Source organism: Falco cherrug, chromosome 5 (assembly GCF_023634085.1).
Source record: "Falco cherrug isolate bFalChe1 chromosome 5, bFalChe1.pri, whole genome shotgun sequence".
Lineage (NCBI taxonomy): Eukaryota > Metazoa > Chordata > Aves > Falconiformes > Falconidae > Falco > Falco cherrug.
In genome coordinates, this window is record NC_073701.1 from 7883786 (window position 1) to 7897627 (window position 13842).

The window sequence follows — 13842 nt, forward strand, 5'->3', positions numbered from 1 at the left end:
TAGTCAAACTGTGGTGACCCCCAGAGCCATCATGTAGGAAGCACAAAGCCACATGAGAAATTCAGACTCCAGCTGGTGCACGGAAGGAGATGAGGCACTACTCACACGAATGGCAGTGGTCAGACACTTAGATAGCCTAGAGGCTGCCCTAAGCAATGGAATGCCATCAATTGGACGGCTGTTGGCAGGCCTAGTCAGCAGGCCAAGAGGACCCACAGAGGCCCATGCACATCTTCCACTGCCACATAGACAACAGAGTTTATCGGAAAGGAGCATTCTGCTGTTTTTTGTAAACTAAACTTTAAAAAACAAGCGAAAACCCAACCCAAACTGAGGGCTGGGCTAAGGCACTGAAATTTCATAGGAGAAAAAAATTAAATTGAATTCCCAGTTCTAAGTGACCTTGGAACTTAACTTCTTATTTACCCTCACAATGTTTCTTTAGAAACTGAAAAAAAATAAAATGTTTTCAACTAGACAGGAGATTTTTTATGATTTCTTCTCTCCCCTCCCTGCTTGTTCTCAACTGTTTTGAGGGGAGAAAAAAAAAATTGTAAGAAACAAGACCTGAGGGAATGCCCAGTTCCTACTCAACTGAGAGGATACGCTTGCAAGGGGCATGGCTGCCAAAACAGAGCAGGCAGGATAGGTTTTTCCTAGATGGACCTCATGGATGACCTGGCTTTTGCTGTCCTGAAGTCCAATGACACCACACTTCAAAAATGTGATACAAAATAAGTCATATAGCAAGCAAAAAGGATGCAATATATTAAATAATTTGAAAGGATGAAGCTCTGTTCTGTGCCCTAGACTTTTTAATAAAATGTACCACTTAGAAGTTATTATGTAACCATGGCATAATTCTATCATAATTTTAAAGATATGCTTGCTTCTTCTAAAAGAACTATATAATTATGACTGAACATACCTATTTTTCCTATACTTTAATCTTTTCAGTATGTGCTTCAAGAATCTAAAAATGAGTAACACTTAACAATGATGCTAAAATTAGAAAACAAGCACAGCTAGCTCTGAAGCAACAGCAGTGCAAGAAAAACTTTACAGTCCAAGAAATGTACCTTCCAGCATATTGTTTTGAGGATTCTTACTGCATGGTGAATTCATTGTTAATGTGCACATACAAGCTAGAGCTGAAAATAAATACATCTGCATTTCAATTTGCTAATTAAAAGTCTTCTCAAATAATAATTAAAAAGTAAAGATATTTGCTCCCATTATTTCCCAGATAGTGTAAACAGCTACCAAAGCTGACTCAAAAGTATCAGAACATGAGCAATGTCATTTTTTGGCAAAAAAAGCCTCCAACTTTAAAAAAACAAAACAAAACAAAACGTTGCTTCTTTTTTTAGACAACCACTACCTTTCAGTGGATCTTTTTGCGCCATCTGTTAGAATGCTTAACGTCACTTTTCCTAAAGTCTTTCAGATCTAAGTCTACGTACATACTCCATTCAGGGTGAATTTCTCTTCTTGCACCTTCAACATCTATCTGCAGTGTATTTCTGTCTCCCTCTTCATGCAATGGCTGAATTTGTCATGCTTTAACTTAATACCAGAAAACTAAATCATTTTAAATTCTAAGAATAATGCATCACCTTTCAACACTATTTCATGTTTTCCAAGGTCCTTTAGAATAGAATAGTTTCAGTTGGGAGGGACCTACAAGGATCATCTAGTCCAACTGCCCGACCACTTCAGGGCTCATCAAAAGCTAAAGCATATTATTAAGGGCATTGTCCAAATGCCCCTGAAACACCGACAGGCATGGGGCATCGACCACCTCTCTGAAGCCTGGTCCAGTGTGTGACCACCCTCGCAGTAAATAATTGTTTCCTAATATCAAGTCTGACCCTCTCCAACACAGCTTTGAACCATTCCCACGTGTCCTATCACTGGATCCCAGGGAGAAGAGATCATCACCTCCCTCTCTACTTCCCCTCCCCTAGGAGCTGTAGAGAGCAAGGAGGTCACGCCTCAGCCTCCTTTCCCCCAAACTAGACCAATCCAAAGTCCTCAGCTGCTCCTCACAGGACATGACCTCCAGCCCTTTCACCAGTTTTGTTGCCCTCCTCTGGATGCAGTCAAGGACCTGCACATCCTTCTTAAATTGTGTGGCCCAGAACCTCACACAATACTCAAGGTGAGGTCCCCTTATCCCCCTTACATTTGACAGCGTTTCCTTCCCTACAGGCTGCTCTCTAGAACATGACAGTGAGTGTTCCATTGAATGTTCTGCATTTTTCTTATCCATTTCCATCTCAGAAGTATTCTCATCTTCTCCAGTCCATCTGTTCAGCTGGTTATCAACCAGCCTGTCAAGAAGCTGGGGCAGATGATCTTCCTCAATTGATATTATTCTTTGGAGATGCAATGCTTTAGACATTTCTCCAGTGGCTCCAGCATCAGGCTCCACAGAGAGAATTCTATTCAGTCCAGCAGAATTCCTTCTCTTTGAGTTATTGAAAACATCATCATCTTCAAATGAATGGCTAGACAGAGAAAAAAGTAAGTGCATCACAAATATATATTGGACCTACATTCCTATTGATTTATTCTAGTGTAATTGAATTTAATCTCCCATGTTTTTTACTACTCACAGAAGACATAGTAGATTCAGTCTAATGTCTACTGGAAAGTCAGCTCGTCATACAATCTGTGTATATATAGCGTGCTCGATAATTATAAGTATCATGGGGAAAGCTAGTAACTTTTGGGGAAAATCTGAACCAGAATGCAAAACGTAAGATTATCCTCATTTATAACCTTGTGGAACAGGTGAAGTAAATTGCTCTCCTCCCCTTCCTCCCCTATTCTGGAAGAAAAAAATACCCCCACCTCTTTCTATGTATAACTTAATTCTCTCTTTAGCAGGTAGGAGAGAGATGGGTTTGTTTAATATGGATGATAAAAAGGCTAAGCGGGGATTCAACAGAAGGGGGGGAGTAGATAAAATAGATCCATAGTCTTCTCAGGTGGGCACAACGACTACATATGAAAATTGCACTAAAAGAAATGCTGACATGATACAGGGAACTAACCTTCTTCATAAGACTGCTGCAGCAAGGGAAGAGGTGCCTGAAGAGGCTATAGGACCTCCATCCAGATATTCAAAATCCTCAACTGAACAAGGCCCTCAGCAACCTTATCTAGTTCTGGAGTTACCCCTGTTGGAGATTGGACTAGAGACCAATGTCCTTCCCACCTAAATTTTCCTGTGATTTTTGTGCCATAATTGCTTTTGACAGTTATGCTCCACTTCTCAGTACTGAACTTACTTAACTTTGTCTCTGAAATCTTTCCCTCCTTGCAGTTCATGGCCCTATGCCTGCAAGGACGTTGTCTCAGCTGCTATTTCAAAGTGAAATACTAGTCTTTCCAGCTCCTCTTGTCTCAAGGGAAAAATGCTAATGTTTCACCAAGATCACCATCTTGTTCCTGTTGATTTCAAGTGTACAGCTGCACAGTTGAGAATTAAATCCTCCATGTTTTTACTGTTTCTACAGCCCATACTTAACAACAGGTCTGCTGTCCTCTGCAATGAGAGGGGAGCAGGTATACTCTTTCAGAGCATTACCGAGGTCATTGTACCACATCAACACAGGGTAATGGGTAAACCTCTGTGCCTCCCAACATACACTCATCCACAACGGGGAAGTCTCTGGCTTTTGCAGACGGTACACTTGTTTTACATGAAAAATTGTCCCTTTATTTCCAAATCTCTTACAGAGTACAGTAATCTTTTAGTGACACACTTCAGAAATACATGCTTTGTAAAGTCCAAAGGTATCAGAAAGAAAACATTCCACATAATCTTTTTATAAGCCTCATTGTACTCAAACAGGGAACACATGAAAAAAAGTTCTTACCTGTTAGGCAGCACCTTGCCCTCTATGTATTTCCCAATGACAGAGCCTGATCTTTGCTTCCAGCTGGCTTTCGGAACACTTGTTCTGCATTTCTGCATAAATACATAGTACTTCTTACTAATTTACACTTGTTGTTCACTATGGTTAACTGCCTTCATGCCTAATGCTTAAATAATACAATGAATATGAAAGAAAAAAACTGCAGAAGAAGTCCTAGAGGCATAAATGCTTCAAAATCCTGATTTATAAACAATCAGAACATGGAAACACCAGGTCCTGCAAGAATTCAGCTGCTTTGTAAACTAAGTAGATCACAATAGAACAACATAATGTTATGAAAAGAAGTCAATAGATATATTTTTCACATTAGCAGCTTCTTGTAGGACAAAGAACACAAACCAATGTATGCAAGTGCTTTAGTCTCCTTAAGCCAGGGTACTTGTGGAACTCCTTAGGTGCCCATTCTCTGCTGCTGGATAAAAAAAATCATGTGATCTGCTCTTACCCAGTACCGCTAAGTATTCCAGCACTGATTCGGGTACTCAGATATTGTACTACTGCATAAACGTTTCAGGATATTAGCTACTCCTGTCTGAATAGATCGACATGATTTAGTTGCTCAAATTTTAGGTTATTTGATCCTCTTATGATTGCATCTTTAGCTTCTTATAAAAATAAATTCATCTCCCTCAAGATAGCTCCAACTTTATAATTATAAAAATGTAGCTCTTAAAACCATTCAGCAAATTTAAAAATCTTATTCTCAAGTGAGAAAAAAGACAATATAAATTAAGAATTGGGCAAGATTTAAGTAGCACAAGAGTCTGTCCTCTGCACAGCCTTCTGACCCCCTTGTTTTGAGGCTGTTCTGATAGGTGTTTGCTCAACACTGGGTTTGAGAAGAATGGTTGTTTACCTGTAAAAATATGTCACGTTCATCTTTCAGATGTTTGTTCCTCTCCCTGCAAAGACAACACAAATAGAAGAAACACTGAGGCCAAGTACTTGGAACTCAGAACTAACAAACTGGACAGCTGCCATGCAAAAGGCAAGACAAACACACTTTAATTTGGCTTATCTCCACCCTTGATCATGCTTATTTATATTCTCACCACAGCCAGTTCCCTGTCTGGGCCACTGAATCTCCAGTAGGGCTATGCTAACTGAAGCCAGCTGGCGTACAGCCCTCATTCTGTACTTTATCAAAACAAATGCCCTAACACACAGATATCCGTTCTGGTCAATATGCCTTCACTCACTCTAAATTAGAACGCTTACAACTTTTCACAGTAAAGATGATGTCATAATGTGGAGAAGCTGTGAGGAACACCAGGTCTATTCATCTGGTGACAGCTGTAAAGGCCAGTTATATCCCTCACCACAGTTGCGGCTGCCACGGAAAAGCCTCCCTACAAAAACATCCATATTCCATTTATTATGCAAAAAAGATGAAAATGTCAGGAAATGGAGATCCCAGGCAATCGGCCAGCTCTGATCAGATCTGACAACACACCTGCTTAGTACATCATTCATTGTCTCCTTCTATCGCTGGCCTGGCCGCAAAAGAGACTGAGCAGCCATTACAGCCACGGCGAACAGAAACAGCCTCTGCTGTCAGATGTTTCTGTCTATGGCCCCATTACCAGCAGCAGGCAAGAGCACACCACATGGAGTGGCCTACGGGAAACACACTGCAGAGTAAGACCCTTTCCTCAAGCATGGTAACTTTTTAGGTAGCTTTACAATGAGGCCTCACGAAGGAAATGCAGTGAATGAAGGCCTATAGGCAAGTACAATCTATAGCCCGCACAAACTTACCACTGAGCAAACAAGGGGTTACAACTGTCTGAACACAAGTCCAAAATCTGAAGCCTACCAATATAGAAATGTTACAGAGAAAATCAGCTAACTACGTTTTGATATAATTTTACAAATAAACATTTTGGGGAAAGAATCTTTATTCTGGCTGTACTCCCATCACTGCAGAAAGAACAGAGCCTTTTAGTAAGAGCCTTCAGGTCTCCTCTGGCCGGGCTTCTACCACAGAACCAGCTTGGATCAGTTCACCATTGTTCTGTTCTTGACTTTTGGAACGGAGATTGTCCTACAATACTGAATTGCCAAAACAAGACAAAACTTTCATGTGGACTGCCTTCTACTGTATGCAAGAACAGGCTGTGGCCAGCACGGGGCAGCCCCAGCTGCTCCTCTCTGGCACAGAGGCCACCCCTGCAGCCCCCCTGCCAGCACCTGGCCACCTACACCCAGCACACAGCCCAACATGATTTCATCCTTTAATGTACCTCTTCAGAATAATGCAAGAAGTTCTTGAATATAAGGTCTGTGTTACCTTAAAAAATCCAGCTGCTTCAGAAGTCCTGATTTCTCTCTCTGTAAGGTTTCTGTCACCCGGTACACTTCCCTGTATGAAAAGAAATAAAATAGTTCTAACTAGGGTAACCACATTGCTAAAATGCTTCCCCCTAGGAGTATCCACATTTGAGACTTCAGCTTCTCCAAACCTGTAGACTTTATTCTGCACGAACGGTTACTCATTTTCAAAAAATTCATTCAGTTTAAGGCCCACAGTACCACAGCAGTTTGAGTTAGCAGAGGAAGGAGTAGAGGTTCTTAAAAAAAAATATTGCTTTATAATTTCTTCATCCAGAGAGCTTAATATATACTGATACTGCCACTTGCATCATTCAGAGAAGACATACTGCTGAAAATCTTCTCACTCATGGCCACTAAAGACATTTTATCCAAAATTAGTTTATCTTGCTGCTGGAACCATGTCAGGCTCATGCATCCACAATCCCTACAATTTCTTGTTAGTTCCTGACTTTAAACAGTTATGCAGCCTTAAACATTGGACACAGTGTCTCAGATTTTTACACTAATTTACACCATTTACTCTGACTCTGTGTCTGGCCTTAGATGTTTTTTTGCCTTTCAGTGAAGCCTCAAGTTCTTCCTGTGCAGTCTGAACATCACACCTGCTTCAACAGCTCAGGTCTTACCAGACTGATACAGATGTTTAAAGCAACACTGCAGGTGCAGTTGAGTAGGGCTGAGCTCTAATTCCATAAAACACTATTGAATCCAAAGTGCTCTGTAAATGCAGTAGTATTATTCAGCAGTCTGACCACTGGGCAGATTTCCTCTGTAGCTTTAAAACCAGATCACTCCACAGTCTTTGCTCCGGATCTGAAAAGAGAGGCCTCAAAGAGGAAACAAACTACCTTGAGGAGGAATATTTCTGTCTACTTCCAAAACACACATTAAACATGCAAACCTAACAATAGCGTTCTAAACGCAGCGGCTGTTCTTCAACAATCATTTATCAACAACAGTCATTATTTATACCCTCAAGAAAAATTAAATTAGTAGTAACTAAGTAGAGTTTGGCCAAAACTTAACAGGAAAAGAACATGACATTGATCTAATATTCTGCTCTATCCTGAAATATGCCAAATAGCCACAGCTCTGTTTTACATACTTCATCGCTGAAATGTATAGAGTCTGGCAAGATATGCACCACGGTCTGGTATCCATGTGTTCTCCATTGGCAACAAGAAGGTTTTGCAGATCCCTGAGCCTTTTCTTAAAACTATCTTCCTTTAAATGGACTTCAGTGAACATTTCTGCCAATTACAGCTTCAGAGTAATGTAACTTTTGCCGTGTGTAAAAAGCTGAAGCAAGACAGGTAGATTGATCTGTTATTTAATGGGCCATTTCTATCCCTCAAAATACAATTTTTAAATAGTTCTTCTTGAAAAATACTTTTTAATTCGGAGGCAGAATCTGAAGTCCAAAACATTTGAACTGGAAACCCCAAAATGATGGTTCTGGATTGCCATTAGGCCTTGGGCGAATTGGAATTTAGCTCCAAAATCTACATTTTATCTTGCTGGCCAGGGACCTTGGTCAGCAATTATGTACCAGACTTGCTTTTGATGAAGAAAAGAAGCACATCCTAGCTGTCTCATAGCCAGAGTATATTCTGAGAAACAAGTTTCAGACAGACTTGGTTTTGAGGAGGATGAAGCATCATGTGCCACAACTGCAATTTCTGTAAGGAATCCCACTGGTATTTCCAAACTAAGACAATTTTTAACCAGTTAAATGGATTTTTAATTCCAAACACCCTCAACAAATGGGGGTACGAGAACCCTGACATTTTGAAAAAGTAGCAAAAAGATTCTGTAGAAGTCAGATATGCTACAGAAAACATGCTGAATTACTTGGGGGAAAATGACTAGAACTGCACTTGGCTTGGCTTTGCTGGTGGTTTCTGCTTAAGACACAATCTTAAATCACAGCACTGAATACCCTGAGAAGGAAGCTCACTGGCATGCTAAGCAAATGCACTAGAACCACTGCAGCTGGAGACTTACATTTCTTTCTCCTCATGTAGTCTTGATGCCTCCTCCTGAAGCACCTGTAACTGTTGTTGAGCCAGGCTTAATTCATGAGACGTTTTCTCCAGGTCTCTCAGCAGCTCCTGGTTAGTCAGCTTCAGCTTGGTGTTCTCTACTTTGGTTTCTTCTTTGCCACTGACAAGTTCTGTACATTGCTGCTCTAACTGCGATGGAAGAAAAGAGAACAGAAAATATAACTACCTGTGGTATCTCAGTTTTCAGGCTTTCAATTCAAGTCTTAGAAGTTAGTTGAATAGGGAAGCTATTTCTGTCAATGCTAACATGATTAAAACACGTATGGTGCTCTTCCACTGCTCTGTGTACAGACGTAATTATGTTACACAAAACCAAAGCCATTCCACTCCATGACTGAATTTCACCCAGTTCAAAAATGCACCAGGACAAACCACAAGAGATGTTTACAGAGCAGATTAGCAGTACTTAGTTGATATTCACAACTGCTATTTTAGACTGTTTCCCACAATGACAAGGCCTACACAGAGTGATTCAGAGTTCTGCCTAAAAACTGTTAAGATTTAAATCTGGTAGCTGATAAACCTTCCCATCCACAGTAATATCAACAAGCAATAACCTTTCTGCCACCTCAGCTAAATCTGCCAAGAAGTGTGAATTAGAGCTTTTTTAACTCACTTTCATATTCACTCTCCAAAGTATATACAAGGGAAAGTTACACCTTCCCTGTTAAACAGATAATAGCAAATGACAGTGGTTTCTGGTATGTAAAGAAGTTCCACCTGCTTGTCCCTGGCTAACTGAACAAATTAAGATGATATAGCAAAAGCAGACTAAAATTAGTCCACTTCATATTAGGGAAGGCACTGCTGACCTAAAGATATAAAAGGGGGGGGAGGGGGGGGGGGGTATTTTTAATTTTTTTTCAGTATGGTTTTTAAGGGATGCAAAATGTACTAGTGATACAAGTGCAATCTTCCAGATTTGAGACACAACAAAGGATTTTGTTAGAACTCTCGGTTTGCACATCCCAACAAGCAGAGCTTGTCCAAACCAAAACCTGCCCTTACCCTGCTTCACAACACTGTTGCTGTTCTAGTCCTGGTTTTGAATGCAGCCTTAAAGCCCAGGTTGAAAACAAAAGCAGAAAATAACTTTCTAGCTAGGATTGTGAAAGGTCAGGAGCAAGAGTAGAGTGGGAACACTTATCTCAGCAGCGGCACCAGCTTAATGTATTTGCTGAACTCTAGCCTCAGCAGGCCGACAGTTCATATGGAACACTGACTAAGCTGGGCATCAAATCACTGCTGAGCAATGTTGGTTTACACTGATAGATCAGATCCCGAGTATTGCTTCCATCCCTTGACCGAATGAATTTGTCTGTTCCAAGTAAAAGACCAGATGCTTCAGATACTAGAAGACAAGACTTTCTCACTCAGATGAGTGGGTTTGGGAGGAGCAAGAAGTGATCACACAAAGATGAACTTTCAAAAAGCTTAAAAGCAACAACTTGCAAGTAGAAATTTCACTTACCGAATACTATGGCCATCTGAAAACTTTACACAGAGACTGGCCTGGAAATGTAACTGCATGAGTAGCCATCATCAGCTCCCAGAATCATAGATACTGATGTTAGAAATACTTGTTATAAATCCTGGTGCTTGCTCTTGTGAGAAAAACACCCGTGTTGAAAGTATGCTTAATAGAGATACTCAGTAATATCATCTAAACCCCAAGACACAACAAGAGGAGAAAGGGTTATTTCACAGCAATGCAGAGCTCCTCCTTTCACTGTACCTATATAATTCTTTAAGTGATGCCAAATACTACTTTTAAAGCATTCATTTAGTCAGTTCCCAATACAGTGGAATAACGCACAGGCAGATGCTCAGCTGGCACAGAATGGCACAGACTCTGTAGGCTCTAGCTGCCTGTCAGACCTGCAAATCTGCTCCCATGGTCATCAAATAGGTGAAAATTGATTAGGAATGGCTCATGGTCCAGTCACGTTTAAGAAAATCTAGGTAAGCAGAGAGAATTAACCAATTACCACAGGTCATGCAGAGACAGAGTAGCTGATGGCGTATGTTCTCTTCTGGGACAAGAATAGGAGGAAAAACTCACAAGTTTAAAATCAAGAACTGGAATTGTCCAGTTGCTGATGACACAGCTGTTACTATCCCTCAAAGACAGATACATTAAGCAGTCTTCATGCATTTCCTTGCTCTTAGCTCAGCATCCTTTCTGTATTTTTTCTCCTATTTATTTCAGGTGCGCATGAAAGATGAAACATTTATAGTGTTACAAGGCTGCAGACTATTTTGTTCTTTATGCCTTTCTGAACAATCCTATCAGTTGATGTGCATTTTCTGAGTGCTACTGATCCATGTTTTCATGGATCTCCCGTTCAGAATCCAAAGATTATGCTCTTCGGTGGCTGTCATCAGCACAGAACCCATCATTTTATGTGAGAAGCCCAGTAATTCTCTTGCATTTTAGCTGGTCCGCACCTACTTCCTTCACCTCATACAAGATTCTGTGGCCTAGATATTAAGGCCTGGACAACCTCTGTCTCAGCACCTCCTGAGATATGCCATCACCCATCCCTTGAGGAACTATACTGAGACTACTTGTGCTTTATCTAAGCCATGAAGAGCAAGCTAACACTTCAAGATCATGGTAGCCCACAAAAAGGCCTATCCAAAGGAATTTTGGCCTACAGAAGGCCAGTCAACGTGGTATCAGATCGGTATTTCAGTCATGCTAGGCAGAAGACTCTCATAAGGGAGACTCCCTCTGGCTAAATCAGCCGAAGCAACACTGAACTCCTCTTCTCTGAAGTTCCTTTAACATTTTTTTTATAATAATTTCCAACACAGGAATAATAGAAACAGAGGGGGAAATAGGGAGAGAGGGGAGGGAGAGGCCAGAGGAAAGCAAAAAGAGACTTATTAATGAAGTTTGGAAAAAAGCATTTGTATTACTCCCAAGAGGTTCTCTCAAATAATCAAGCATGGAAGCTGTAATTAAACTAAGCTGACATCACCGTCTGCAAGAACACATGTAATTATCAACGTATATTTCCATGCAAGAGGAGGCGGCAAAAGTTTCAGTGAACTCTTGTTAAGGCAAACATTAGAGGTGGAAGCTAACCTAGCACACATTGATATTGAGGTGAATGAAGAGTAATACCTGAAAATGAGTGGGGTTATAGTATTATAAAAACAGATATGAGGAAAGATGAGAGTCACTCTCAGAGATAGTCATTAGGAAATAGAAAAATATACATACAAAACACTGTCTCTAACTACAATGAGTTAAGCATTCAAATAAACAGGCTAGGCTGCTATACCAGAAAAAAAAACCAACAACACTGCATATAAGATTGACAGTGGGTACCAATCAGTTGGTTGAATGACAAAAGTTTCAAATATCATCAATTATCTGAATAAAATCATCACAGTCATCATGTTATCAGAAGTAGTGAATTCCATTTGTCCAATACAGTTTCCTTTCCATAAAAATAAAATGGGATAGTTCAATTTTTACGGTAGGAAGAAAAGAAAATCCTGTCCTTTAAAAGCACCCTTTTTGAGTCTCATGCAAATTTGTAAGGGACAGAGGAAATTATAAATAACAGAAGTTACAAATAAAATAGAAAACACAGTAAAACTATTAATAATAACACAATGAATAGAAAAGTAAAACATAAAATTAGATTTAAAAATTATACTAATAAAAATAGCACAGACATTGTTTTATGTTTTCCAAGATAGGCAATAGTAGACAACAGGCAATGGAAACAATAATCGTAAGATAAAACTTCCTGATACTGCTGCCTGTATTACTTGATCACACCAGGCTTAAAATTGAGTCTAAGCCTTTGAATAGCTTCTAGTTTTTATACCAAATTTATTTTGGAGAACTACTGGAAAAATAGAGTTTTACAGAACTACTGGGTGATAACTAAATTTTAAACTTAGATTTAAAGCAAAAAAAACCAAAAAAAAGGGAAAATATTAAAATATAATAATTATGAAATTAGAGTAAGTGATTTCTTATATTTTTGCAGTTAGGTTCAGACTAAAAATGCCTGATTTGTGTGCCCCCATATATATCTTCAATATCTTTTATTATTATTTATTATTAAGATATATTTCACTATAGTGCTGCAATGTGGTAGACAGCCTGCATAAACCCACATCTGTTCTGATTCACAGTGGTACTGACCAAAGGTAATTAACATCAGGCAGTTGATTTCAATTCTGTAATGGCCTTTTAGTTCAGTTCTATATCCTCATCAGCTAAACCTGCATCATTATAGTCAGGTAGAGGTTTGCCTCCCCTCTTACTCCAGTACAATACTACAATTCCCATCAGCTTCAGCAGCACCCCAATTCACTCCTCTGAGGACGATCTAAAAACTACACACAACTAGGAAACTGCCCACAAACTTCCTTTTCCTCTTCCCTCCCTTCTTACTTCTCTCCTACTTCTCAGGACTGACCCTTGCAAGCCACTGCCAGGATAAACAATTTTACATGTATTTTATAGTCATATTCTACAGAGGGAGTTGGTTCACAGCACTCCATTTCAGCCCTTCTAATTCCAGCACTACCCCTTTGCCTATCACTAGCCTTTCATGCACTGACCTTTTTTTACAGCAAGTTCACACATGCAGAAATACTCTGCTTCTCCAAGCAGGCCATGCATTTTAAGTAAAACACATCAGGCTTTAATATGGGAACTTGACAAGCTGTTACCATGCAAGAGAACCACGCACTGCTATAAAACTGTTATCACAGAGATGTATGAGGACCAGGCTGATCAGGAGGGAGCATTTCCAGTTCTAGTGCTGAACGATAGTGAAAAACAAGTAAATGAGTAGCTGATACAAGCTTTGAGCAAAGGTGTACACTGTAAGACCTAAATAATTGTTCTCTGCTCTTGGGCAGTCCAGGCATTAAGGCAGTCCCTAGCACATTGAAGAAAATGGAATTCTGCTACGTTTTCATAAAGTTAACCTAATACCTGGGGAAAATACTTGGAACTTTTTTTATATATTTTATCATATAAAAGGAAAACTCCTTTAGAAACATACGGTAACGTATTTCCTATGCACATGCATAGTCTAGCAGTGTCTAGCAGTCCAGCACAACCCCACTTCTAAATGCATGCAGGTATCCACACTCATGACAAAAGCAACAAGAGGGTCACAGTTTGGCAGAACCACATCACACCAAGTTGCATTTTTCAGACCTAGAAGAGTACCTGAAGAAAATTTCATGAAAAAATAAAAATTATGTAATTTTTAACTCTGAATGGTATTGATTAATACCTTTTTCTGTTTTTGAACCAATTGTTCCAGTTCTTGTTCTTTTGACAGGAGCTTGCACTCCAGCTCTTGACTGTAGGACTGAAATCTCTCTGTGTCCTGCAAAATTCAAAGAGGAAATGCATTAACAGAACAGCACAATTGCATCAGCAGGAGGAAACATAAGGAATCAGGCATGAAAATAATTGGCAAGCTTTTCACAGTGAATATAACAGGCTACTGACA

At 39.8% G+C, this 13842-nt stretch overlaps 1 protein-coding gene across 8 annotated transcripts in view; it reads right to left on the bottom strand.

The window, feature by feature from the left end:
• Positions 1-13842, bottom strand: part of CRACR2A (calcium release activated channel regulator 2A) — a 60948-nt gene that overhangs the window by 14859 nt on the left and 32247 nt on the right. For all 8 annotated transcript variants that reach the window (XR_008732523.1, XM_055712282.1, XM_055712276.1 and 5 more), the window contains 6 exons: positions 13621-13716; positions 8286-8473; positions 6238-6309; positions 4804-4849; positions 3888-3979; positions 2186-2510 (listed from right to left, as the gene is read on the bottom strand). Coding sequence is in view for 7 of the 8 variants with exons in the window: in XM_055712282.1 (XP_055568257.1) it covers positions 2186-2510; positions 3888-3979; positions 4804-4849; positions 6238-6309; positions 8286-8473; positions 13621-13716 (819 nt within the window). In the remaining variant the exon portion in view is untranslated. The remainder of the gene's footprint in view (positions 1-2185; positions 2511-3887; positions 3980-4803; positions 4850-6237; positions 6310-8285; positions 8474-13620; positions 13717-13842) is intronic.